Here is a 25,778-nt window from a genome sequence, read left to right as displayed (position 1 = left end):
TTATGTACTATATGATTCCACTTACATAACATTCTTGAAGTGATATAGGAATGGAGAAGAGAGAAGTGGGTGCCAGGGATTAGAAAGTGGGGGGTGGAATGTGTAGGGAGAAAGGTGGTTTGGGCTATGAAAGTGTGGGAGGAGGATTTTAATGGTGATGGAACTGTTCTGTGCCTTAACTGTGGAGGTGGTTACATGAATTTACACATCTGGTAAAACTGAGTAGAACTACATAGCCACATCAGTGCACATGGAACTGGTGAAATCTCAACAAGGTGGGTGGATCGTATGAGTGTCAGTTTCCTGGTTATGGTATTGTACTATGGCATTCAGAATATTCCCACTGAGGAATGGTGAAGGGTTTGTGGGATCTCTCTACATTTTCTCTTACAATTGCATATGAAACTGAAATTATCTCAAAATTAAAAAAATGTAATTTAAAAAGTTTAAAATGTTCAGTAAGTTGTTTTCACTATATCTAAAGCAGGTCATAATTTTTCATATTATCTAATTTTGTTTCCTTTCAGTCCTTACATATCGATGCCACTTTATATACTGAAAGTGATGTTCATGTGAGTAGAGTTTATTTTTTTTGAAAATTGTTATATTTTCCAGTTTTCAAAAGTTGAAGAAGCATATTTTCATAAACTTACTGAAGAATGTATAGTTTTTAAGTCTAACTTTTGTTGTGTTCTGACAACATGTGATCAATGCATTTTGTAAGTAATTGTTGAGGTTGTGGGACTTGGGGACAAAGAGCTTACATAGATGCTATTTTCATAATGGTACCAAATCAAAATATAAAACAGCCTTTTCCATCAATGTCAAACAAAATATATTACATATTTTATGATGCAATTAGATCATGATGCAATTAAGTGCAAAAATCAGGTTAATGGATTCAATTTAAAGCTGTCCACCATAGCCCTTGTTTCCAGTCCTGGAGTGTATTTCCACGCTTAATTATATTTTCTACAAATTGCTTAAATGCACTCATGTTCCACATTTTGCCTGAATCTCTACAATTGTCAGAAAAGAATTCTGGCCAGTTACTCTCGATGTGAGAAAAGAAATAAACACAGCTCATAAAACCTATCAGAATTAAAAAATGATCTTGAACTTGTTTCATTAATACACTGACATTGCCTAAGGCATGTATAATTTTAGCTATGTTGCTGTTCTTTCCCTATGGGTTGGCTACTAAAAAACAAGAAACAAATCCCCAACTTCTTCACCTCACGGAAAACAAACTCTATGTTGTGTGCGAGGAGAACAGTGAGTCCACTCTCTGTGATTGCTCAATTAGAACTTCTCTGAAATGGAAGAATTTGTAGCTGTGAAGGCTTTTTCAGCTTTGGGAAGAGGGATTCACCACAAGCTAGAAAAACCAGATATTCATCAACCCCTTGGATAGTGGTGCTACACATAGACATTGTCTTCCTCCTTAGGCTTTAGTATGTTTTCCATTTTTCTTTCAAAGTAGAGAGCAGTCAGGTAACCACCCAAACTCAGCATCCTGAGATTGCTTTTTTTTGCAAGAGGATAACCTTGTAACTCATGGCTTATAGAAAGAAGCTGAGGTTGAAATTTAGATGTAAACTCTGATTCAGCCACTTCCTAGGTGCGTTGCCTAAGAAGTCACTAAACATTTATGAGCCTCAGTTTTATTTATTATTTTATCTACCTACCTACCTACCTACCTATCTATCTGTGGGGATGGTATTTACCCTTGCAATCCTGAGCAGCTGCTGTGGGAGATAAGGAATATGGCCAATGCCAGGCAGGTGGGTATGTTCCCTCCTCCCTTCATCCATTCAGTAAGCATTCTAGAAGTGCCTGTAGGATCCCAGGCACTGTACAAGGCAGTGAGAACCTAAAGTCAGACAATCCATGGTCACATCCCCAGATGATTATTAATGCTTCTTTTCTTTTAAGTTGGGGATTTTGTTAAAGTCACTATTGTGGGAAACATATTTTTGTGGTATCTGAAAGGTACCTTTCTGATGTGGCCAGCCCGTGAATGGGCAGTACTCCTACCCTGATTTTTCTAATAAATTTCTTGGGATTTCTTCCGCCCCTGGAGCTCTGGGACTTATGGAACTAGCATGGCCAGCAGCTGTCACTGTTTCAGATATTAACAGTACAGTCTGATTCTAAAAATTCTTTTAGCAGACTATCTATACTAATGTTTTGAGAGTCTCAGGCTGGTATTACTACCTTTTTACAAGGAGGAAATGCTCTCATTGAGAAAGTGGCCTATTATTGCCATGTTTTCTAGCTTTGTGTTCTTTCTTCTGTATACTATTGCCATCTTTTTAGATTGTTTTATTGTCCGTTTGTTTTGGTTTTGATTTAAAAACAAAACAAAGCAAAAAATTGCCTCCTGTGTAAAACTTCTTAGGGGTTTTGTGTTTCTTTATAAAATATTTGGATTAACTTTTTAAAAAAATCAAAACTGCATCTATGTAAAAGTGCATAATGGAAAGATAATTTTTTTCAAAGTGATTCTTTGTAACTCTTTTTTTAGCCCAATTGCAAAGTAACAGCGATGAAGTGCTTTCTCCTGGAGTTACATGTTATTTCGCTTGAGTCCAAAAATGAGACCATTCATCAAACAGTAGAAAACATTATTATCCTGGCAAACAGTGGTTTATCTTCTAACAGGGTGAGTTACCCAATAGTCATACAGAGCTATATCGGATGTTTATGTCTTGGTTGGGAGAAGTCATTAACCGGATGTAATGAACAAGCAGATTGTCCGAAGAGGCACTCGGGAGAGGGAGTTAATGCCAGCAGAGTAACCTTCAGAACTGGCACCATCAGTAGTGTGTCCAAAATCCTAAAGTGGTTTATCAGTGTATTCATTCAACAAACATTTACTGCGTGATTCCAGGCCCTTTTGTGCTAGAGTGACAGTGATGAACCAGTGAGGTCGTTGGCCCCAAGGTGTTTATCACCAGGTGCAGTGGATAGACATCGGTCTAATTACATGGTTAAGTGTTTAGCATCAATAATAGCAATTCACATTTATTCAGTAATTACTCTATGCCAGACACTGTTCTTTGAGGCTTAAACGGTGATTCATTACATCCTCACAATAAATCTGTGAGTTACCCTTGTTTCTGTTTTTTTTTTTTTAAGTTTATTTATTTATTTTGAGAGAGAGAGAATGCACGAGGGGAAGGGGGAGAAAGAGGGAGAGACAGAATCCCAAGCAGGCTCCACATGGCCAGCACAGAGCCCGATGTGGGGCTCAAACTCATGAACTGTGAGATCACAACCTGAGCCAAGATCAAGAGTCAGACTCTTAACCAAATGAGCTGCCCAGGTGCCCCTCCTTGTTTCTGTTTTAAGGTTGAAGAAATCGGAGCACCAAGGGCTTGAATCACTTCCTCCAGTCCACACAGCTGGTAAAATGGGGAGCCGGATTCATAGGCAAGCGGCTTTGCTTCAGGGGAGGTCTTCTTCTTATCCACTGGAAGGACAAATGCCACAAGAAGATACTAATAAAAATATTAAAAATTCAAGTAGAATTTGGGCCTTGCCATGCACCACGAGAAGTATGGTTCTAGGAGAGAAAATGCGAGGGACTCCCACAGCAGGCCTGAGGGTGAGCTGGGCAAAGGCCCTGAAGTAAAAGAATGATGCTTTTCATGGCAAAACACTAGTGGCCAAAGCAGAGTGGATAGAAGGAAGTTTTACAAACAAAGAAGGCATAACAATAATTCATGAATTTAACGTATACTTTTGGGGCCTCGTTGTAGGCCTTCAGGGTAACAGATGTGAAAAAACACACATGGTCTCTGCTCTTAAGGGACATAAGTAAAACGTAAATCATAAATAAAGCAAGCAAAAGGAAATGAATAATGACTCAGTTCTTTATTAAATCAGTGGCCAAAAAGAAGGCAGGTAAGAGGGCTGGGGTTCTATTTTAGAGGTTTACCTGCTAAGCTGACATTTGGAAAGACATGAGGGAATGAGCCTCCTATCTGGGGAAGTATGTTTAACAGGCAGAGGAAACTGAATGTGCCAAGACCCTCTGAGTGAGTAGGGCTGGACACCCTGAACTGCTCTAAAAATGCCAGGTTGCTTTAAGGTCTTTGCTTAAATGTCTCCTTCTCAGTGATGTCACCTCTTCACAGTTGCAATCCACCCCCACACCCTGTCCCCTTCTCTGCACGCCCCCCTATCTGACATTTTACTTACTTGTCTGCTTTTCCCTACTAGAATGTCAGTGTCTAAGGGGCAGGTACTTCTGTGTGTCTGTGTATATGTGTTTTAGAGCTGTATCCCAGCTCCCAGAACAATACCGGGCATATTCTAGACACTTAATATATTCATGAAATGCCTATACTGATGTTTAAAATACTCTTGTGCTAGGTTACCTCTCTGTTATTGGTAGAATATTCAATGTGCATGTTCACAGTCACCGTCATCATGGCCTGGTATGTGTAGCACGTGTAGTAGAAGGAGCTGGCAAGATTGCAGTCAGAAGAGCTGGATGCAGAGCATTTCACTGGTTATGTCAACTGAGATGCATCGTGTAATATCTCTGCCTTGCTATCTGACATGATTATTTTCAAATAGGACAGCGCTACATAGAATGTGACAGTCCCTGGCATAGAGTATGTGCTTGATAAATGTTGGTGAATCTGAATTTCAAGTGCTTAATGGGCATAAAATCTAATTTTGATTTTTGCTGGTACAGCTTTCCTGGTTTGGATGATCTCTAAGTAGTTTATTTATGATTACTACATTTGGAATATTCTAGTTATCCATGAAACGGTGTTTGAATTACAATTTGTGGTATTCACCTAATAGTTTAGTTCAACCAGCAATGACTGGGGGAATACTATGTGCTAGGCCTTATGCTAAAGGCTAGGGAAACAAAAATATATGGCCTTGTGCTCTTAGAAAAGCCTAGAGACTAGTGGTATAAAAATCAAAAAACTCCCTAATATCAATATATGATATGATATGATATGATATGATATGATTGATACATGAGGGAGAGTTCTGAGAATGTAAAGATGGAACATTTAGCCCAACCTGGGGAACTCCTAGGTTTAGGAATGCCTTCCTAATGGAGATAGGACCTGAGTAATCTCAGCCTGAGTAGTGGTAGCTAAAATAGCAAGTGTGGAATATGCAGAGAGAAGAACAAAGGCAGTGGGGCATCTAATAGCATGATGTGTATGTGGGGGTAAAGGCATGAGCTCATTGTACTTAGGGTATGTCATTGGAGGTGGTGGGGACAGGTGAAAGAAACAGGTGAGGAACCCCTCAAGGAGGGCCTGTGTCCCATGCAAGGGAGGCATAGTCTTTATGGGGTAGATGATCAGAAACTACTGAAGGGCTCTAAGCAGGAAGTCCATGGTCTGATAGACATGGCTTATTTCTCCAATGTCCTTAACCCATTATAGGAAAAATAAGCCTAAACCAGATCTCCCAGTTTTTTCCAGTGGTTTTTCCAAATATGACATTAATGTGCCAAAGTTTTTATGTCTCAAGACCTCACTGTATGGTTCAAATGATGTGATATTCCCAGGGAAGGGATATAGTAGTCTTTGCAATCTAATCCTTTCTTCTTATTCACTAGAATATAACTGAAACAGGATGCAAAGAATGTGAGGAACTGGAGGAAAAGAACATTAAAGAATTTCTGCAGAGTTTTGTACATATTGTACAAATGTTTATCAACTCTTCTTGATTGTGATTGATCCCCTTCAGCATTTCTACTGTTAGCAAACATCTTCCTGCGGCTTAGAGGCTGTGAAACTCCTCATTTCATGCATGCTGCCCCCATTTTTTTAACAAGAGGACAATCTGGAATCTTGGATCACACGAACTCTTAGAAAAGAAGGCAGAAAAATGTCATTGAGCAACATGGTGTCTATGAACTGTCTTCATACTTATTTCGTTCATTTATTCTTAATTTATTATTGAAATTGTACATATTTGTAGCATAATATAAAGTATTGAATAAAATTGTGTATATACTTCATCCTTCGAAATTGCATTGATGTTTGCCTCCTGTAAGAAAATAGGGGACATTCGTTCAAGGGCAATAGTCAAATTGCACAAGCTGTGGGGCTGAGCACCCCTGGGGCAGGGAAACCGTATGTTCCAGCCAGCATAGGACCACTGACCACCAGCCTTCACTTCTCCATTAGGTGTAGCACAAGGAGGAAGAATTAACTACCAATGAGAAAGGAAGAAATAGGTGTGAAACCGGTGTTTTACTCTGTAATTGACATATAAAGCACCTGTTATAAAAGACAAAAAGTGCATGTACCTGGCAGGTAATATGCGTCAGTAAATCTTAGGTGGGAGTGACAATAATAAAGCTCCACTGAGGTAGATAGGTAGAATCGTGTATAGGAAACTAATGGTTGTAATGATGTTTGTATTCCATGCTTTCCCAAGTGCAGGTATTTTATTTTCACTTTTTTTTTTTGCCACGCATGTATAATAAAAAATTTGCTGGTTCGTTAGAGCCAGCATTATCTGACATAAAGTAATTGTTTGTATATTTTTGCAGTATGCTGTCTGAAATTTGCAAGGTCTTTTTTAATAAAACTATGACTAAAATGAAATATTTTTGTCTTATCACCATTTCTTTCACCTAGTTCACTTATGGTGTTTTTGTTTGTTTTTCATTTTTTTCTTTTGTTTTGTTTTTCCTCAAGTTAGTTAGCTTATGGTATAGTCTTGGCTTCAGGAATAGAACCCAGTGATTTATCTTTTATATATGACACCCAGTGCTCATCCCAACAAGTACCTTCCTTAATGCCCATCACCCCTTTAACCCACTCCCCCACCCCCTATCAACCCTCATTTTGTTCTCTGTATTTAAGAGTCTCTTATCGTTTGCCTCCTCTGTTTTTATATTCTTTTTCCTTCCCTTCCCCTATGGTCATCTGTTAAGTTTCCCAAATTCCACATATGAGTGAAATCATATGATCTCTGTCTTTCTCTGACTTATTTCGCTAAGCATAATACCCTCCGGTTCCATCCATACTGTTGCAAATGGCAAGATTTCATTCTTTTTTGTCGCTGAGCAGTATTCCATTGTGAGTATATACCACATCCTCTTAATCCATTCCCCCATCAGTTGATGGACATTTGGGCTCTTTCCATACTTTTTGACTATTGTCGATAGCACTTCTATAAACATTGGGGTGCATGTGCCCCTTCAAATCAGCATTTTTGTATCCTTTGGATAAATCCCTAGTAGTGCAATTGCTGGGTCATAGGGTATTTCTATTTTTAATTTTTTGAGGAACCTCCACACTGTTTTCCAGAGTGTCTACACTCCCACCAACAGTGCACATCCCTTTCTCCACATCCTCACCAACATTTGTTGTTTCCTGAGTTGTGAAATCAGCCATTCTGATACGTGTGAGGTGGTATCTCAGTGTGGTTTTGATTTGTATTTCCCTGATGATGAGCAATGTTGAGCATCTTCTCATGTGTCTGTTTGCCATCTGGATGTCTTCTTTGGAAAAAATGTCTATTCATGTCCTCTGCCCATTTCTTCACTGGATTATTTGTGTTTTGGTAGTTCGGTAAGTTCTTTGTATATTTTGGATACTAACCCTTTACCTGATATGTCATTTGCAAGTATCTTCTCTCATTCTGTCGGTTGTCTTTTAGTTTTGTTTATTGTTTACTTCACTGTGCAGAAGCTTTTTATCTTGATGAGGTCCCAATAGTTCATTCTTGCTTTTATTTCCCTTGCCTCCGGAGACATGTCTAGTAAGAAGTTGCTGTGACCAAGGTCAAAGAGGTTGCTGCCTTTCTCCTGTCAGATTTTGATGGTTTCCTGTCTCACATTTAGGTGTTTCATCCATTTTGAGTTTATTTTTGTGTATGGTGTAAGAAAGTGGTCCAGTTCCATTCTTCTGCATGCTGTGGTCTGGTTTTCCCATCACCATTTGCTAAAGAGACTGTCTTTTTTTCTATTGTATACTCTTCTGTGCTTTGTTGAAGATTAGTTGACCATATATTTGTGGGTCCGTTCTTCACTGAGAGACTCCAGGGTAGGAACTGATCTCCTACAAATTCATTTTCTCTCCATTTCACAATACAAACCAGTTATCTGTCAAAACATTCTTTTATCCCCAGTACCCCACCCATGCTCATGTATCTTCATTGCTCTAGTCAATGTATGCTTAAGCATTTCTTTCAAGATAGTTTTGGAGAAATCTATATCCTATTTGACTTTCAAAGAGTCATGTGTTGGCTATCAGTTTGTTCCCTGATATCAAATAGTATTTTACAGCCACACTTTAAAGTTTAGGGATTGAGATTGTGGTAAGTTTTTTTGTTTATTTGTTTTAATTTCATCTGAAATGGGTTTTTAAAATCTACATTTTATTTTATTTTTCTTAGCTTTTCTATTGATGGAGAATAGGAAAAGTGCACCATTTTTAACTGCAAGTTGCTATTCCAACCCTTAGACAAAAGTTAGCCTCCTTACAGTGTTTGTTGGGATGGGGAAGGAAAATCATGTCATGTCACCAATATTTTATAGTGGCCAATGATCTGTTCTTGTTATATAAGCACACAAGTCCAATTTGGCATTTTCCAGGGGCACCTGGGTGGCTCAGTCGGTTAAGCATCTGACTTTGGCTCAAGTCATGATCTCATCATTGGTGAGTTTGAGCCCCATGTTGGGCTCTGTGCTGACAGAGCAGAGCCTGGAACCTGCTTCGGATTCTGTGTCTCCCTCTCTCTCTGCCCCACCCCCTGCTCATGCTCGGTCTCTGTCTCTCAAAAATGAATAAACATTATTTTTTTTTTAATTTGGCATTTTCCAGCACTCAGAATTCCTCACACATTATTTACTTAGTATGAGTCACTTCAGTTAATCTTAAGGAACTCAAGGCATAGATGTGAAGCTTCTTAAAACATTCTTAGCTAACTTTAGAAAAGAACTAATCATGTAAAACATCCTAAGCTGTTTTTTTTTTCATGCCTGAATTCTTAACAAAATCAGTTTTTCATTTATGTTTCAAAATTTTGCCTTCTTAAACTGTCCTCTGTAGTAAACCAGCTTAATGTTATTTGTGTAGACTAGAATACAGTGTTTGTGTCTCACCTGCTGTCCTATATGCTGAAAGCATTGGCCTTACACTACATTTAATCAAGCACAAATCCATAGACTTAAAAGTCCAAATAGAAAAGGCAAGCCTAATAAAAATTAGGTTTACAGTCCAATATCATTTTTGAGGATTATATCCTTACCTTTTAAAAATTTCAGATGAAGAAAAGATATGAGAGAATATCATTTCTACACTCTCTTGCAATAAGCAAAAATGGGTTAGAAGTCAGAGGATATGGAAATGCAAACTGAACCAATACATAATTTGTGAGCCCAGAGATTTTTAAAACCCAAGCACAAACCTAGTTTTACATACTCTCATTTTTCACCTCAGAACAGAGAATCGATGGAATTATTTCTTTTGCTGCTGTTACTGTTGTGAGAGAGCCTTATTATGTGTTTTGATGTGTTACTTCTTCTGTCCATCAAATTCAAAGGCTCATAAGGTCAAACCAACATACACAATATGAAAACCAAGTAAGTATGTGGTTGATCCCTTTCCCCACACGCAGAAATACTAGGAAATGCATTTTTGTTCCTCTATCTGTGTTAGATCAGGCTTAGTGTAAGTTCTCTGCATTCATATATGAGTCACAGTTAACATATGCATGTCATGTATAAATATTTTGCCCAGAGGAAATCCCATTTCCATAGAGATTTAGTTCAATGCTTCTGAATGTATCTGATGATTGAATTTTATCTTCGCTAAGGAATTTATTATGCAAGGCAAACTTTAGCTTCATTGAAAAGTCCGCTAATGGTACAATCCATCGGATGCAACGTAGAAAAAAAACTAATGAATCATTAATAAAGAGTTGTGATTTTGTCCTTGTTAAAAAACAAATGGAGACCAGCCTTGAAAATCCCCTAAGCAGACAAAATCAGTTTAGTCATACAAACAAACCCTAATTTAGCTTATTTTGCAAGGCTGACCTGACTGGGTCATTTCTTGCTTATGCCTCTGAAAACCATAAACAAAATCTAAACTATTTCTCGAGATGGATATGAGGTAACCATTGACCAATTCCCTATCATTTAAGAAAATTTTAGTATTATAACCAATCACTGTAAAGAATAGTCTGCCTTCTCGCTACAGGAACTACTTTATCACAATATACCCCTTGAGCTGCCTTCCATGTTTTGGTCTGAGTGCTTCTGGTTTGTAGACTTTTTGGTGTGTGCACAATAAACTTTTACCAATTACTACTTCAGTGATTCGCTGGTTTTATTTCTGTTATTTCTGAACTTTTGACAGTCCTATAGTTTAGCTCTTTAATCCTGGATTTGAAAAGAAGTTATCTACGAGAGGAATTGAAGAGGAAATTGTTACATAGAAGCCAAATTGAAAATCGTACATTTAGTTTTTACAAACTGTGTCAACACTTTGAGAACATTATCAGGGTCACCCTAAAGGCGATTTGTCTTCATCATCCTCACTATCATGAAAGAATTCACTTCTCTGGCCATATTGTAACTCCATTTATTGAAAACCCACTGTGTGCAAGCATTCTGCCAGGTGCTGCGGTTACAACCCTGAAGAAGGCAGCCATAGGTTCAGCTCTCACAGAGTTTACATTCTAGGAGGAGGGTCGTGTTATCAAATTAATCGTGTGCTGATTCAGTTATTATCGGTTCTATGAAGGGCACGAGGTGAGCATATAAAGGAAGGGGCAGATTCATTCCAGCTGTCAGAGCTTCTTTGAAACAGTGGTATCTGAGTTCTGCTATGAATTATAAAGTCTTGCTGCAGGGGGCTCAGTCCGGGAAACAGCCTGCCGAAACCTTGAGTATGGAAGGATTACAGCACGTTCAAAGAGCAGAAGAAAGGCCAGAGTGGCTAGGGTCAAAGAAAACAATGGAAGGAGCTGGTAAGATAAATATCAACTGGTCTCATAGGCCAAGTAAGGATATTGGTGGTAAAAATTTTGCGTTACACTCCAAAAGAAAGGGACTCTTACTCTGATATGTATAAAAATACAGCAGGTTTTGTTTCTGCTGTTGAGAAAAGAGTTGAAGTCAAAATCTCCTTACTGCTAAATCCCAGGATAAAAAATTATTTCTAATAGCATCATCTTCTACGGGCCTTATTATTGTCATCATTAATGGACTCCTTGCAACACTTAATGGAGACCAACTTCAGCAAGTAATTATTCATTCACTGTCAAGTGCAACAAACCTGTTTGCCATATATATGACTTGAGAGGCCAAGGTCTCAGGATTAACACGTAAATCCAGTGCTGGGTTCTGAGGCCAGTCAGAATTGATCTGTGGTCCGAATCTTCACACCTGGAAGCCTTTCTGGAAAAAAAGGACTTTTTAAAATCACTTTTTAATGAGAACTATTTGATATAAGGGAAACCAACCATCTTCAGCAAGAAAACTGGGATAGAGGAAGGCATCAGGAGGCAATAATGGTGCTCTGCTGTCTGGTGGCAAGGCACAGTTAAAACAGGGAATGGAAAGGTGCAAGATAGGTGTGACTGGGGGGGTGGGGGGAGGTGGGGGGGAAGCTTTGAAAGCACAATTACACACATATAACCAGGGGGTTAGGCTGCAGAAGGATTGAGAAGAGATGAATCCGAGATGTTTAAGGAGAGGATAAGAAAGAAGCCAAATTTCTGAATAAGCAGCTAAAAGCCTACAGGTGAGACTAGAATGTCAGGGAAGTGATGGCTCCACATGACAAGTACCATCTTCAGAGTTTTTAAAGATCATGGCTGTCAGCGAAGTTCACTTTCGAGAGTTGATTTAATAAAGTCAAAGCCCTCGGTGTGTCTGAGTTCTGCTCTCTAAGGGCACACCAGGCTGATGGAAATAATATGAATCCCCTTATACTTTTATGGCTCTTTAAAGTCCACAAAACACTTGTATCTATATGATTGTATTCGATAAGAGTTTCTGTCCCTCATGGGTAGAGATGAGAGGAGATGCTTTGTCGCTTATGTGTAACATTTTGCTTATGTTGCTGATGTGTAAAAAACAAAGGAAGAAAGAAATCACCTGAAATTTTTGTCCGTGTTCAGTTCTGTATTTTTAAATGCCCTATTGCCTTTTATATTTCCTTTCAAATAAGCAGGAGCATAATACTTGGGGTGGAAAATTATTTGTTGTTAAAGAAATCAAAACAGAGCTTAAGCATGTATTTTAATTCCATATTTTGATTATTTTTTCTTCACACAATTCTATTCTGGTGTTTTGTTTGCTTTGCCCAGATGGCAAATGCACCATTAAGTTTATTCAGCCTGAATTAATTATCTTTTTATAGTAAAAGAAAATCCTCTCCTTGTGACAAGTAAGATGTTTGTGCTGTATTTATGAATAAATAAAAGCAGCTGTTATACACAGCATTATTAATAGCATTGCTTTAAACATCTCATGTGAAAAGAAATCCACTATTTTCAATATAATATAAGCTCTTGGTGTCCCAGAGTTTATGAAAACCACAGACCTGTTATCTTTCTTCACTGCAGCATAAGAAAAATATACTTTCTGTAGAAGAAGGATTTAATTCAAATTGCAGATGTTAGGCAGTACTTTTTTAAAATGGTTATTGTTTGTGTTGGTCATTTGGCCCTGATTCTTCAGTGTTTCACAGGTTAAGCATCTGGAAATCAGCAAAGCCACTCTCCCTGGAAGCAGAAAGTTAACAGGCAGCCACAGACTTCATCTAAATGGCCCCAATGATGCTTCTCCCTGCTTTTCAGTTGAATGGCTTTTTTGATGGGTGATATGGCTAATATAGAAGGGATTTTTTTTCCTTTGGTAAGACAGGGTAGGTCTGCAAAGCAGAGGAACCCTTTCTCCTCACAGAGAGGTCTTTTGAACCCTGAACCAGAAGAGATAAGAGGAAGTATAACCTCCTGTCAACACGATGAGATCATAACTCTGCAAGGCATCTGGGCTTCAGACTTTTCCTGTTTTAAGGAACTTGGTTTCCCACAAGGCCATAGTGTTTTCCAGGCAAGCTGACTTGTCCCTAAAGATTTATTTCATTTCTTAGTCATCTTTATTTTATTTCAAACAATAAACATAAAATATGCTCAGAGGAATAAATATTTGCAAGCAGAGGTATACCTAGGGCTGACCATGGAAGCCCAGGTGTAGGCTTCAAGTGGGTGCATTGTCTGTAGAGAATTGAAAAACAATAATAAAACTGTAAGTCTGGTTTTATGATTACTATGTGCCAGTGATTCTAAGCAATGTCAATGGTAAAATACATTTCCCTGAAAAATATTTTTGGAAGTCCCAAGTGTTAAGCAATTGTTCAGGTTACATTGTTTTTAATAATATATATGTATTATTAATAATATATATGTAATATATGTAATAATATATATGTATCTGCAAATTGGCACATATTTATTACTTATCCTTTAATAAATATTATATTCTACATGGAAGCTAACTTGGAGACCTCAGTTACATGGCTGGCCATCAACTCTAGTGGATTCGATTGTCAGCCACTTCTGAAGTGTTCAGGCTTGTTCACACTGGCTTTGAGCACAGTTGGTATTCTCACTGCTCTGGTCTTGCACATTCTTTAAATAGATTGAAATAAACAAGGATAATATAGTGATTGTGGAGATTAAGAAATTAAATATTACTTCAATTTTCATTTGTGTTTAACATTTGAATCTGAGAAAACGAGCAAACCATAAAGTGTAATAGTTTAGTAAATTCAGATTTTAATTCACTCATTAAATAGTTTTCTGCATGTGACTAATTATATTTAACTTTGAAATTTGATCTTGTTATGGTGTTAAGTGTTTGGTTTAAAACTAAAACAAAAAGGAAGAAAACAAAAAGTGTCATTGGTGGTATGATTTATTTAGACAATGTCAAAATTGTGCCTTTTGCAGATGTTTCAATTTCATTAAAATTTACTGATTAGTTTATGGTCAGTTACTTATTTATTTATTTATTTACTTATTTATTTTAATGAATATAATTTATTGTCAAGTTGGCTTACATACAACACCCAGTGCTCATCCCAAGTGCCCTCTTCAATGCCCATCACCCATTTTCCCTCTCCCCTACTCCCCCATCCACCCTTAGTTTGTTCTCTGTATTTAATAGTCTATTGTGGTTTGCCTCTCTCCCTCTCTGTTTGCAACTATTTTTTCCCCCTTCTCAAAAGATGCTCGGTCAGTTATTTATACAAAATGTTACTTTATCAGACTGTCACTACAGAATCAAAGTCTGAACTCTTATATTGACTTTAAAAAATTAAGTAGTTGTGGTTTTTTTCTTCATAAACTTAAAGGAACTTAAAATTTTTGTAGCATTTTTGTGAAAGTTAACAACGAATTCTAATTATTCTGATTTTGTAAAGAAATGTGTGTGAGGAAATTATTCCAACAGGAAATTACATTGACAATGAATTCTCTTCTAGGGGCATGGACAGTGAGGACAAGAGAAGAAATGTTAGCAAAATTCAAAACCAAGAGTTTTCTTTTTCTTTTTTTTTAATGGAAGAGAGAAAGGCACTAGCAAAAGCCAAGTAAGACTAGACCAAGACACTAGTAAAGGCTTGGACAAGACCAAAACTTTATGCAAGAGGACAGGATGGATGATAATCTATTTCTGTATTACTATTGTCCAGAACCAGTTCCAGATGATGTGAAAGTCTGGCTAGGAAGGAACTGAACTCTTCAGGATAAAAATATCCGTTCTCTGAAGTCCAAAGGAAAGGGAGAAAAGGGTAAAGAAGGAAGTCCATATTTGATGACTTTATAACTTTAAGAATATTTATAAAATGGTGAAAAAGAGTTGAGAACTTGGAGAGTCTATACAAAATAAAAAATACATATTTGGTTGTGGTTTTTTTTTTTTCCTGCAGACTTATAGTTAATAATACAAAAGCTGAAATATTCAGGTTTATAACTAAGTACATAATTATAAAATTATTGAAGTTAGGTTTTGAAATCATAGTTGAAGCTATATCCAAAAGTCCCCAGAATAATGTAACATTCAAACATCATCTTTGAAAAACACATTTTATCAATATGGAAGATCTTAGCATTGGGAGTGAAACTCCAAATAACTATTGATCAAGTCCATGGAGAAGGAATGAATAAATAAAGAAATAGAGGCAAAAACTGATTTTCTTCTAGGAAAATCAATTGTGTCCATGTAAATGAGTTAAAGATGATAATGTTCTGGCAATTTCTAAGAATATGTATGTGGTTCAACTTATATGATCATACTGCTGATGATTGAAAGAGTAAATTTTTCTCTTTTGGCCATGGTTTTTCACTATCCAAACTTTGTATACTGTGTAGATTTCTCTGTTACCTTAATCACCTCTCAAAGGCATTTTTAACCTAGCATCTAGATACCTAGGTTGTACTGCATGGGTTTCAGGGAGTCATTAACCCTCAAGAAGTAAGTATAAGTGTGTCTATCAGTGCGCATATATTGTTTTTTAGGAGAAGGTAGATCTAAAGTTTTCATCAGGCTCTTAGAGTGTTCCATGAATCAGAAGATGCTAAGATTGCCTCTCTAGGAATCTTTTTTTCCTCCTTACTAAGTCAAAGGGTCAGGCAGTGCTAGGTCTTGTAAAACTTGCACCCTACTTTAATGTCATCTCAGGATCTTGTTTCAATGCAGATTATGACTCATTAGCTCCCAGGAAGTGCGATGTTGTGGTCCAAGGACCACATTTTGAATAACAAAGGTATAATACTCATAAAATGTGACATAGGAGAGCTTTTGGCTCTGAGGTCTTCCAGGAGGCCACAATTCCAGGAGCCATTACTGAGTTGACACCACCTACAGAGTCAAGAAACGCGATGTAGTATTCATCGTCACCTGATGCTGGGCAAGTTGCCTAACCACTCTGAGCCTATTTTCTTGTCTCTAAAAAAGCAGTAACAATATTATCTGACAGGATTGTTGTGGATTAAGTTAGATGCTGACTACAGTTCTTGGTACAGAGTAAATACTAGATAACTGTGTTCCCTATCTCCTCCCCTGAGTACTTTGTGGTTTCCTGTTACTCTAGTTGAGGCGATTACTCAGGAGTTATAATCAGCAAAACAGAATAGCCTCAGGATAAAAAAAGTACAGTATTAAATATGTCCAGAATTTCCTTGAAAGAGTTCTATTTTAATACCTCTTGGACTTGAGCAGAATTTTTAGAGTTCCAGTCTTGTCTACCTATCAGATTTCATCAGTAAAGTCTCAAAACAAATTGTCCATTTGCTAGGCTTTTTGGCTTAGCAACTGGTTGCCCTGGGGAATGCTGCCTTTAAGCTAATTTGACCATTGCCTCTCCCACCTCTATTTCAACTTTAACACTTACTTATCTGAATTGCATTGGTTAATTGTCACCTGTTACAGGGAATATTGTGATATTCCAAAATTCTTATCTTCTCTTCCAACTCATTTTCAAGCTGTTTCAATCTGCTAGCTTTCACCTATCTTACAAACGTAAGACCTGCAATGTTGACCCTATTACTGCTGCTGAATGTAATTGCTTACATTATTTATATTATTTTTTTATCTGATATATTACCTTAGTTACTCATCTTCTTATTTTTTGTCCTTAGATTGTCAATAAGCAAATATGTCTAGGTTGCATTGCATCACAACTCCCAAGTGCCAGGTGAAGCTAAGGCTGAAATGCTTTCGAATAGGTCACGGTCACTCTTTCTTGTAGTTTAGTGCACTGCCTTGCTAATGAATGATTTCATGCTCTCATTAAGCTACAAAGGCAGGGCAATTTGGTCAGTACTTTTTTTTTTTTTTTTAACCAAAGTATCAAGGTCGTGATTAACATGGAACTTACATTAGGTTGACCTACTATCAAAATTTCATTATTGATAAAGTCTCTAAGCAGATGGTAGTAAACAAATGTGGTAGAAAACAGGGCTTAATCTACAAGTTTTCAATTCTTGAAGTTGCCACTTACGAAGAGAAATCACAGTGTAAAAAAATAGAAAGGAAGACTTTTGTGTTATTCTTGAAGACCATTAGTCTCAAGGTTACCAGCCAAGCGTAATTCTTGTTTAATTCTCCCATTACCACCTAATCCTGTTTATATCAGGAACACCTTTAATAGAATGTCACTTCAAATCACTGAAATACAAAGACAGGCACTGTAATTTACATTAGCTACAAAATGAACACCCTTCCCATGGGGACTCTTCAGCTAGCAAGCACATCAGTGATGATGCATGTTGCCTCTGAGATCTTTCTGGAAGCTGTAGCCATTAAGTTGATTGATACCATCTAAAAAAAAAAAGTAATTTCCTTATTTCCTTTTTTTCTGGGACATAGGTCTGAGTGTTCTCCTCCCTTTTCCTAAAGGAGGTTCTGGGTGCTTACCTGAAGGAGGGGGATTTGTTGTTTCTAGTACTTTTTTTTTTTTTTAATTTTAGCATTTCTGTCTAAAAAGAAAGGATTTGACTTATCTACCCAATTCCTGGGTGTTGTTTCTCCTTTCCAGAGTGTTTTGATATTCCCAAGTGACTTTGGCTATCAGATATATTGAAGAGGTTTGCATTAATACCTTTTTTTTTAAGTTTATTTATTTATTTTGATAGAGAAAGAGAGAGCAGGGGAGGGGCAGCAAAAGAGGTAGAGAGAAAAAATCCTGAGAAGGCTCCACATTGTCAGTGCAGAGCCAAATTCGGGGCTTGAACCCATGAACTGTGAGATTATGACCGGAGCCTAAACCAAGAGTAGGATGCTTAACCAACTGAGCCATGTAGGCACCCCTCTGCACCAATATCTTTAACTCTGTTTTGGTCCTAATGTATATATGGAGGTCAGGTATGTGGCTGGCCATTGGTAGCTAGAAAAAAAAAAAAAACAGAGTAGAATTTATTGATGGAACCTCAAAAAAAAAATTTTAAGAACAAATTGCTAGGAATAAAAACTATTATGGACATACCATATAATTTTTCAGTAAGTCAATTATCACATTGATAAGGCAAGGATACAAATTGTTGACTATGCCATGTGATGACAAGAAGGAACCTGATGATTGCTCTTAGCCATGAATTGGAGCAGTGGAATATTCCTTTATTCTAGAAGTAAATAAAGTTTATGGAAACCATCATTGTCTAATAGAATTTATTGCACGGCCAACAAATAGGTAACTTATCATTGGACATACTTTGCAAAGGCAAAACCACACAGCATTTTACCTTTGTCTCTATCATATGTCCTACAGAATTTGGGGTGTCGTAACTCTGTTTTCTACCTTTCACAGCTAAACTGCCCAGACCTCAAGGAGGATGAGGTGAGGCAAAAGGAGGCAGAGTCACACTTCTGTCTGTACCTCAAAAGAGTACTAAATGGAAGTGCATCATTAGATATATTCTTGGGAGTGTTATAGGAACTCAAGAGTCTTGAAAGGAGCCTGACAGGAGTTAAAGCATATCTCTTGAAAGAGGTAATATCAAAAATTTAAAAGATGAGTAGAAGTTGACCAAAAGAGGTGGATGGACAAGGGCATCCCAATACCATTACCTTGACTTCAGAATTTTTGCTGTCACCACTGTGCTCTCATCACTTTCACCTCTTGGATATTTTCTCCCCACCCCTGTGACCATCTCAGTCTTCCTCCCTCTTACAGAAGAGTGGAAGAAAGCATGCACTAGAGCAAAGTTTTTGTGATCTTTTGTTCTTAAGTGCTGCACAGATTGTTCTTTGTTAGAACAAGACAAAATTATTTTTCATTTTCTCCCCACATCATTTTCCCCAAACACTAATAATTTAACCTTTTCTGTACAGCTGTTCCCCAAAAACTTAAGAACAAAATTGTTACTTGGGATGATCTTGCTTTAATGTCCTAGCAATCACATAAGGAAAATTAATCCAACTGAAATGAGGATTGGTGTTTGAGAAAGAAGGCAGGGTCTACAGAGATACTGGTCCTAAACAATTGCCAGGGAATTCTGGTGGTTCACCCAACACAGGGGCTGTAATATTTTAGAAAGAATTATCAAGAATGCATGACTTCTGGCTTTTCTGGTCATCTTTGAGATTGGCTTAGATTCTTTTGTGTCTTTCCTTGACATTTCAGACATTTCTGAGAGAGTTGGGTGACGATTTGAAGTCATTTTATAGTTTTATAAAATACTCAGCTTAGTCCAACATTTCTTTTATCAATGGGGTAGGCTCTATTTCGACACAGTCTCCACATGCCTGCCTGGCTTTTACATCTGTGTAACTCCCTGGTCTCTGCTGCCATTTGATTATACAACCACTGGAAGATCCTGACACTTATATTTTATATCATGGGGTCATCTTAAAATCCATGGTGTCAGAATACAAATCCTGGCTGCTAGTGCCACCTTTTCCAGAGAGATTTCTGAGACAGATGTATGTGCAAAAGAAGAAGATAGACACAACTTGTATCTTGTTTTGGCAATTCCAAGTCCCAGTATGGAATCTTTTTGAGCTATGCTATGTGATGGCCCTGGTGGTTGCTCTTGCCTTTGACACTGTAAGCTCATCCCCTGAATCTCAAAGCTCAGCACCAAGGCTGAGACAGTAAAAATAAACTATCAGGAAAAACAAAGAATGGGACATTTCCTTAATCCTTAGAGGAGAGTCAGCCTGGTTACCCTTAGTCATAGAATTCTTGTTAACATTATTGGTTCCATAAGAAGTGGAGAGTCTCTAGTGAAAAAGGAAAGCCAAAAAAGACCCCCTCCACACCCACACCAACACAAAGACTAAAATCTTTAATCCCTCCCCCGTAACTAGTCCTATTTAGCACAATGGTCTAACATAACATCTTTAAGTCTAATCCTGCTATGTCTTAGGGTTTACAAGGTGTTGCAATGTGGCTGGAGAAAGGTACTTAGCATTCTTCAGTGATCCTGAACAGGATCTTGTTGGTTGGGGATGCTATTGCCTGGAGGTGGCCAAACAATGGGCACCATAGACAGATTTGGGAATAATTATAGTGACTTTAATTATGGAGGTCAGTTTTTTTTTAATTTAATTTTTGAGTTAAAAAAATTCCTTAATCCGGATTTTAGAATTTTCCATCCAATGGGTCCACTTTAGTTTTCCAACCCCATCTCTCTAGTTCCCTAAAACTTCCTCTTCCCCTAACCTCATCATTTCTGATGCCCTAAAATAATGAAATATTCCCTCCTGCAAATTCAAATCCCATTTACTCTCTAAGGTTCAAGGTAAGTTGATTCTTCGCCAAGAATCCTTAACCATGGCATGCTAGGACATCTGGATCTGTCCAACTCTTCACAGTCCTTGGTGAAAATTTCTGCGTCATGCAGTGTTATCATATTATCTTGTGAGTGTAATCAAGTTATTTCAAGCAGGTATGATATGTTTCCCAGAATAGGCATCAAGTTTGCAGAAAGTTTCTCTCAGGAGGAACTATTATCTTTTTTGCATCTCCAGGGCACTAGTAAATCATGCATTCATTCCACTTGCAAATGTGTGTGACTAGATAGATGAATGAACCTGCAGATCTCTAAATTAGTTCATCTGCAGGTGAGAGTGAATAATGTAAGGTCAAATAGGCAAGACAAAACCAGGTGACATTTACTTTAGAAGAAACCCATGTAAGAGACACATAGCAATTTCTAATAAGAGACCCAAAATGGAGTGTTTCGATCAATTATTGAGTTGTTGAGAAGTGGTTCTTGCATAAATCAGATGTTAATACTCTTTGCCGATTCCTGACACAGCTGTGTCTTTCATAGTGATAGACCCAATCCACTCTTCATTATTAATTTTCATATTACATATTTGCTATGGGAAGATCAGACAATTCAGGCTAATAAAGAAATAATTAAAATCACACCTGGTTCTACCACTTAGAGACAATCACTACGAGCCATTATTTTTCTAACTTGCCATTCTTGTGTGTGTACATTTCTTAAATATAAAAATAAGATTATATTATATATAATTTCTTCTGAGCAATTTTCAGCAAATTTATTGTTAACCTGATTTTAATGGCTGTATAGCAGTCTATTGTATTAATATAAAATATTTTCTTATTCAAAGCCTTTTTTTATTGTTGGACATTAGTTACTTTACACTCTTATTGTTATAAACCACCTCTTCAGTGAATATCTTTGAGACAATATTTTTGCATACTTCTAATTATTCTTTTAGGATATATGCCTCTCTGTCAAAGGATCTGGATAAATTTAAGGATGCAATGTGGTTGAATGGGGCCCTTCTCCCCCTCTCACATTTCTGCTCCTGCTCAGAAAAAAAGATTTAACATGCCCCAGCTTATTCATTTAGGAAAGTGTGATAGAGGATACATCTGACATTTCAGCCTCTCATTCTCCACCCTCTCCCAGGAGGAAGGGTGGCTAATCTAATTGATCAAAGGGCTCTTTCCACTAGCAGTTAGCATTTTTAAATCAAAAGTCAGATTTGAGTGCATTTTGCCTCTTGCCTTGTCTCCTACTTCCAGCATCTTGTTCTGTGGTCTGGGCCAGACCATCTATCTACCTCTCTCTGGCCCAACCATACTTTGTTCTGTGACTGAGTGGGTGGGTAAATTGAAATGATAATTCTCTCTCTTGATTCCAAGTTCCTTTGGTTGGGAGCATAAGTAGAGTTAGTTAGGTTCAAAGGTTAAGGATTAAGAAATAAGAGGTCTTACTTAAGACTCCTGGCCATGTTTCTAGCTTGGTCCAATGTGTCAGTGTGTATGTGAAGGGGATCGAGGCAGGGGTAGTATTAAGCACTGGCCAATATTAAATGGAAGAGTACTTTACTTCTCCGTCATTTCTTTTGTGCATCCTCACTCATTAGTAAAACCCAAAACAGAGGATAGGTGAGTAGTGAAATAAAAAAATCTATGCTTATTTCCTTAAGAAAGTGCTGTGGCCATGAGAAAGACTCAGAGCATATTATCAAGTACACTTGTCATGTTTTTGACAAAAGTTTTTATGTCCATGTACTCATGGTCAAATCAATCAAATACTTTCTTTATGGTTTCAGCCCTTGGTACCCTGTTTGGAAAGTCTTTCTTTAGGCCAAATGAAAGTCTATGAATCTTTCCTCCAGGTAGGTTTTTGGTTTCATTTTGGTTTTGGAAAAATTTGACCCTTTATTTTGATATAACGTATGAAGTGAGGCTGGGGTGGGGGGTGGTGTCTCAGTTCATTATTTCCCCCAAAGGTTAACCTACCACATTTTATTATATGATTATTCTTTTACATATATACATAGATCCCTTTCTAGATTCTATCTTTTTTTCCCTCTCTGTCTGTTAGTCTTGTTATTTGAGCTGACCATGTAACGTTCTGCTGGTCTTACCGATATTAACAAGTAAACATGTGGAAAAATAACATTAAAGATTAGATTTCTAAGACAATTTAAACACAAGTTTTACTCTGCACAGAATGGTGAATTCAGAGCTTTGCAAAGTCTTGTTTAAAAGAGGAAATGAGTGGAATATAACTTTATGGATAAAGCTAATATGACTGAAGAAGGGGTGTGTCCATGATAAGGAGTTTTGGCCATAAATGGAACCAAGATAAAGGAGAGCTACAGAGACAAGCAAATGCAGGGAACGGTCATGTTTTTGTTCCCTGGAAAAAGGGTTTTGTGGTTTAAGACTTGACTTATCATTGCCAGAGATTACTATACTCCTCTCATAGTGACACATGTACCAGGCTCTCAGAACCTGAACTTCAGTGAGTATTTGAATTTCCCTTATTCTCTTGCTCTGATGCCCTGTTCAATGAGCAAATCTCTGAATTAAAAGCTGGATTCCTGTTGGTTTGCCTACAGAGAGAGGAGGTACTAGCCTAAAGATGCATGCATCTGGTCCTTTGCCAATTATACATCTTGTGATAATTTTTTTTCACTGTTGTCCTCTTGTGAGCTTGTTTGTGTTAGCATCATTGAAATTTGGGTCTGCACATATACAAGTAGCATAACGACTAAGTAATTTTGTATAAGCAGAGCTAATAGGACTTATATAATACTAATCAAATACTCAATCCCGGTCTTAACTGAACCAAACAATCTAGATACCTAACAACACACTTTCTTTATGTTCATCAATTACAGTTCATTCCCACATCTTTGCATTTTAAATGGCAAGAGAGCAGGGTCTTTGGTGCCCAAAAGATTTTAAGAAAGATTTAAAATAAGAAAACGCAGATATTAATTATTTACTGCCAAGAAAGTATCCTCAAGTTAAAAATGTGTTAACTCCTCTTGGAAAAAAACAAAGAAATCATACGTGGTTATGGTCACTTGCATTGCATCAACTTCAAGAAGTCCTTAAGTTTAAGTAAAAATTGGTGAACCACTCAAAAGAAAAAAGTTGGAGACAATATGTAGAAGAATCCTATTCAATTTGTTTTTCGGGATTTGATCTGAAAAACAAATGAGTGGATCCAATTGGTTAGCAATTCTCCATCCATCAGGTAGGAAGAGATGAGAAGAAAAAACGAAATTTCATTGCAAATCTGTTTCTTTTCTTCCTGAGACAAACTATTTGAAATGATGGCTCTAAAAGTAATTGTGTTCTCTCAAATTCTTTTCTGTGTGATCCAATAAAAGTAGAAATCATTTTTAAAGATTTGTCATGAGGGTAAAGAAATATCGTGTATTTCTTTTGGCCTTAAACTTTGAGGAGGGAGGGGATGGTGCTTTATAACAAGTTAGCTCCAGAAGACACGCAAAATTCAGTAGCTAACAAACTATCCCTTCTCCTTTCTTTTCTCATTCTGTCCAAACTGTTTAATTTCCTTTCTCATTAAGTCAAAGAGGATTGGACTACCCCCTCCTACCTTGAGTGCCTTTCCAGCTAATGTCATGACTCGTTTCTCCTCCAGTGTTACCCTTACTGTGCTTTCACCTGTACAAAAGTATTCAAAAGAGGAAACCATTTATCTGGAGTGATATGTTATTTGTGGTTATCTAAGCTTGGGAGTTGGTATTATAAAATTAAGTACATTTCAGCCTGTTGATGTATTTTTTTTTCTACAGAACAGGTTTTTGTTCAAATGAAAGAACTAAAATTTCATTAATATTAGAATTTGATAAATTCTATTAGAATATTAGAATTTGATAAATTTGATACATGTGGCACAAAAATGTATCAGGGAGAAAAAATTAACTTTATACAGATTTGTCTATAAGACCATGTCTGAAGGTTCTACTCTATTAAATGTGTGTGTGTCTCTCTCTTTCTTTAATAAAAATAATTCATGGACATGGTTTTTTCACAAGCCGAGTACCACAAAAAGTGTTATGATGGAAACAAAAGCTGTCCCATGCCCCATGCCTAAGTCCTGCTCCCAGGTCACATCCGCTATCAATAATTTTAACACTTCCATGTTTCTTCTCATATTTCTAAATGCTAAGTTTATACTTTATTTCTAAGGAGAATAGATTTTTTCTTTAATGTACAAAATTTTATTTAGGTTCCAGTTAGTCAACATGAGGTGTAATATTAGTTTCAGGAGTAGAATCTAGTGATTCATCACTGACATGCAATATCCAGTGCTCACCACAAGTGCCCTTCCAAATACCCAACAGCCATTTAGCCCATCCCCCACCCACCTCCCCTCCAGCAATCCTCAGTTTCTTCTCCATAGTTACAATTGTGTTTTATGGTTTGCCTCGCATTCTTTCTCTTTTTTCTTTCCCCTTTGTTCTTCTGTTTTGTTTCTTAAATTCCAAATGTGAGTGAAATCACATGGTATTTTTCTTTCTCTGATTGACTTACTTAGCTTTTAGCATAATGTACTCTAGCTCCATCCATTTTGTTGCAGATGGCAAAATTTCACTCTTTTTTATGGCTGAGTAATATCCCATTGTATATACATGCACCCCAATGTTTATAGCAGCATTATCAACAATAGCCTAATTCTGGAAAGAGCCCAGACGTCCATCCTTTGATGAATGGATAAAGAAAATGTGGTATATATAAATAGAATAGAATTTTTAACTCTAGATAGCATCTATTAATTCCTTTCTCTGGCAGGTATGATTTTTCAGTTTCATTTCCCCACCATACACTTCCACTCGTACCAATACAGCAATTCCAAAATTTTTGGTTAAATTAATACCAAGGGTTTAACTCTTATGACTATGTAGACACTATTCACTGGTGAGTCAATAGTGCAATCTGTCTTGCTAAAGAGCATGTTTTTGTTGTTTGTTTTAAGGAGAATTAGCTCAAATAGCATCATTAACAGGGATATCAGTACAACTCATAAGTCATATTGATTCATATGATATTTGTCACACAGTGGTAATATTTTGAGGCCATTAGGGAGAAAAAAAGGTGATCTCACAGTTAAAACAAAACCTCAGTATAATACAAGTACTTTACAAAACTGCTGAGAGTCCTATAAATACCTTTTGTTGGAGCAAGATGTTGCTGGTTTAGTGGGTGCAAGAACTGCTAAGCTTTCAACAGTTTTTAACAAAATTATGTCAGGTATTTTGGGAAGCTAAGTGTAGAAGACATTTCCTCTGATATTAAAAAATATTGATGGAGAAGTCTATTCCTGTATCATATATTTAATTTTGATGAAATTAATTACTTACAAAATGAGATCAAGCCAGATAATCTTAAAAAAAAAAAACTTTATTTTTTTAACCCATCAAAGACCTAAGTTCTCAAAATAACATAATCAATTAAAATATGAGAAATGCCAAGTTCTCTTAGGAGAGATAGAACCCATGGATATTTTCATCT

At 37.1% G+C, this 25,778-nt stretch overlaps 1 protein-coding gene across 3 annotated transcripts in view; it reads left to right on the top strand.

The window, feature by feature from the left end:
* IL15 (interleukin 15) overlaps nucleotides 1-6,596 on the top strand; it is a 78,399-nt gene extending 71,803 nt beyond the window's left edge. For 2 of the 3 annotated variants that reach the window (XM_006930830.4, XM_006930831.4), the window contains exons 5-7: nucleotides 528-572; nucleotides 2,528-2,665; nucleotides 5,600-6,596. In XM_006930830.4, coding sequence (XP_006930892.2) covers nucleotides 528-572; nucleotides 2,528-2,665; nucleotides 5,600-5,710 — 294 coding nt within the window. In that variant the 3' untranslated portion in view covers nucleotides 5,711-6,596. 3 annotated transcript variants of the gene reach the window in all.
* The last annotated feature ends 19,182 nt before the right edge of the window (nucleotides 6,597-25,778 follow it).

This window comes from Felis catus, chromosome B1 (assembly GCF_018350175.1).
Source record: "Felis catus isolate Fca126 chromosome B1, F.catus_Fca126_mat1.0, whole genome shotgun sequence".
NCBI classification, from domain to species: Eukaryota; Metazoa; Chordata; class Mammalia; order Carnivora; family Felidae; genus Felis; species Felis catus.
Note: the sequence above shows the minus strand (reverse complement) of the source record. Positions and strands in the feature narration are given on the sequence as shown.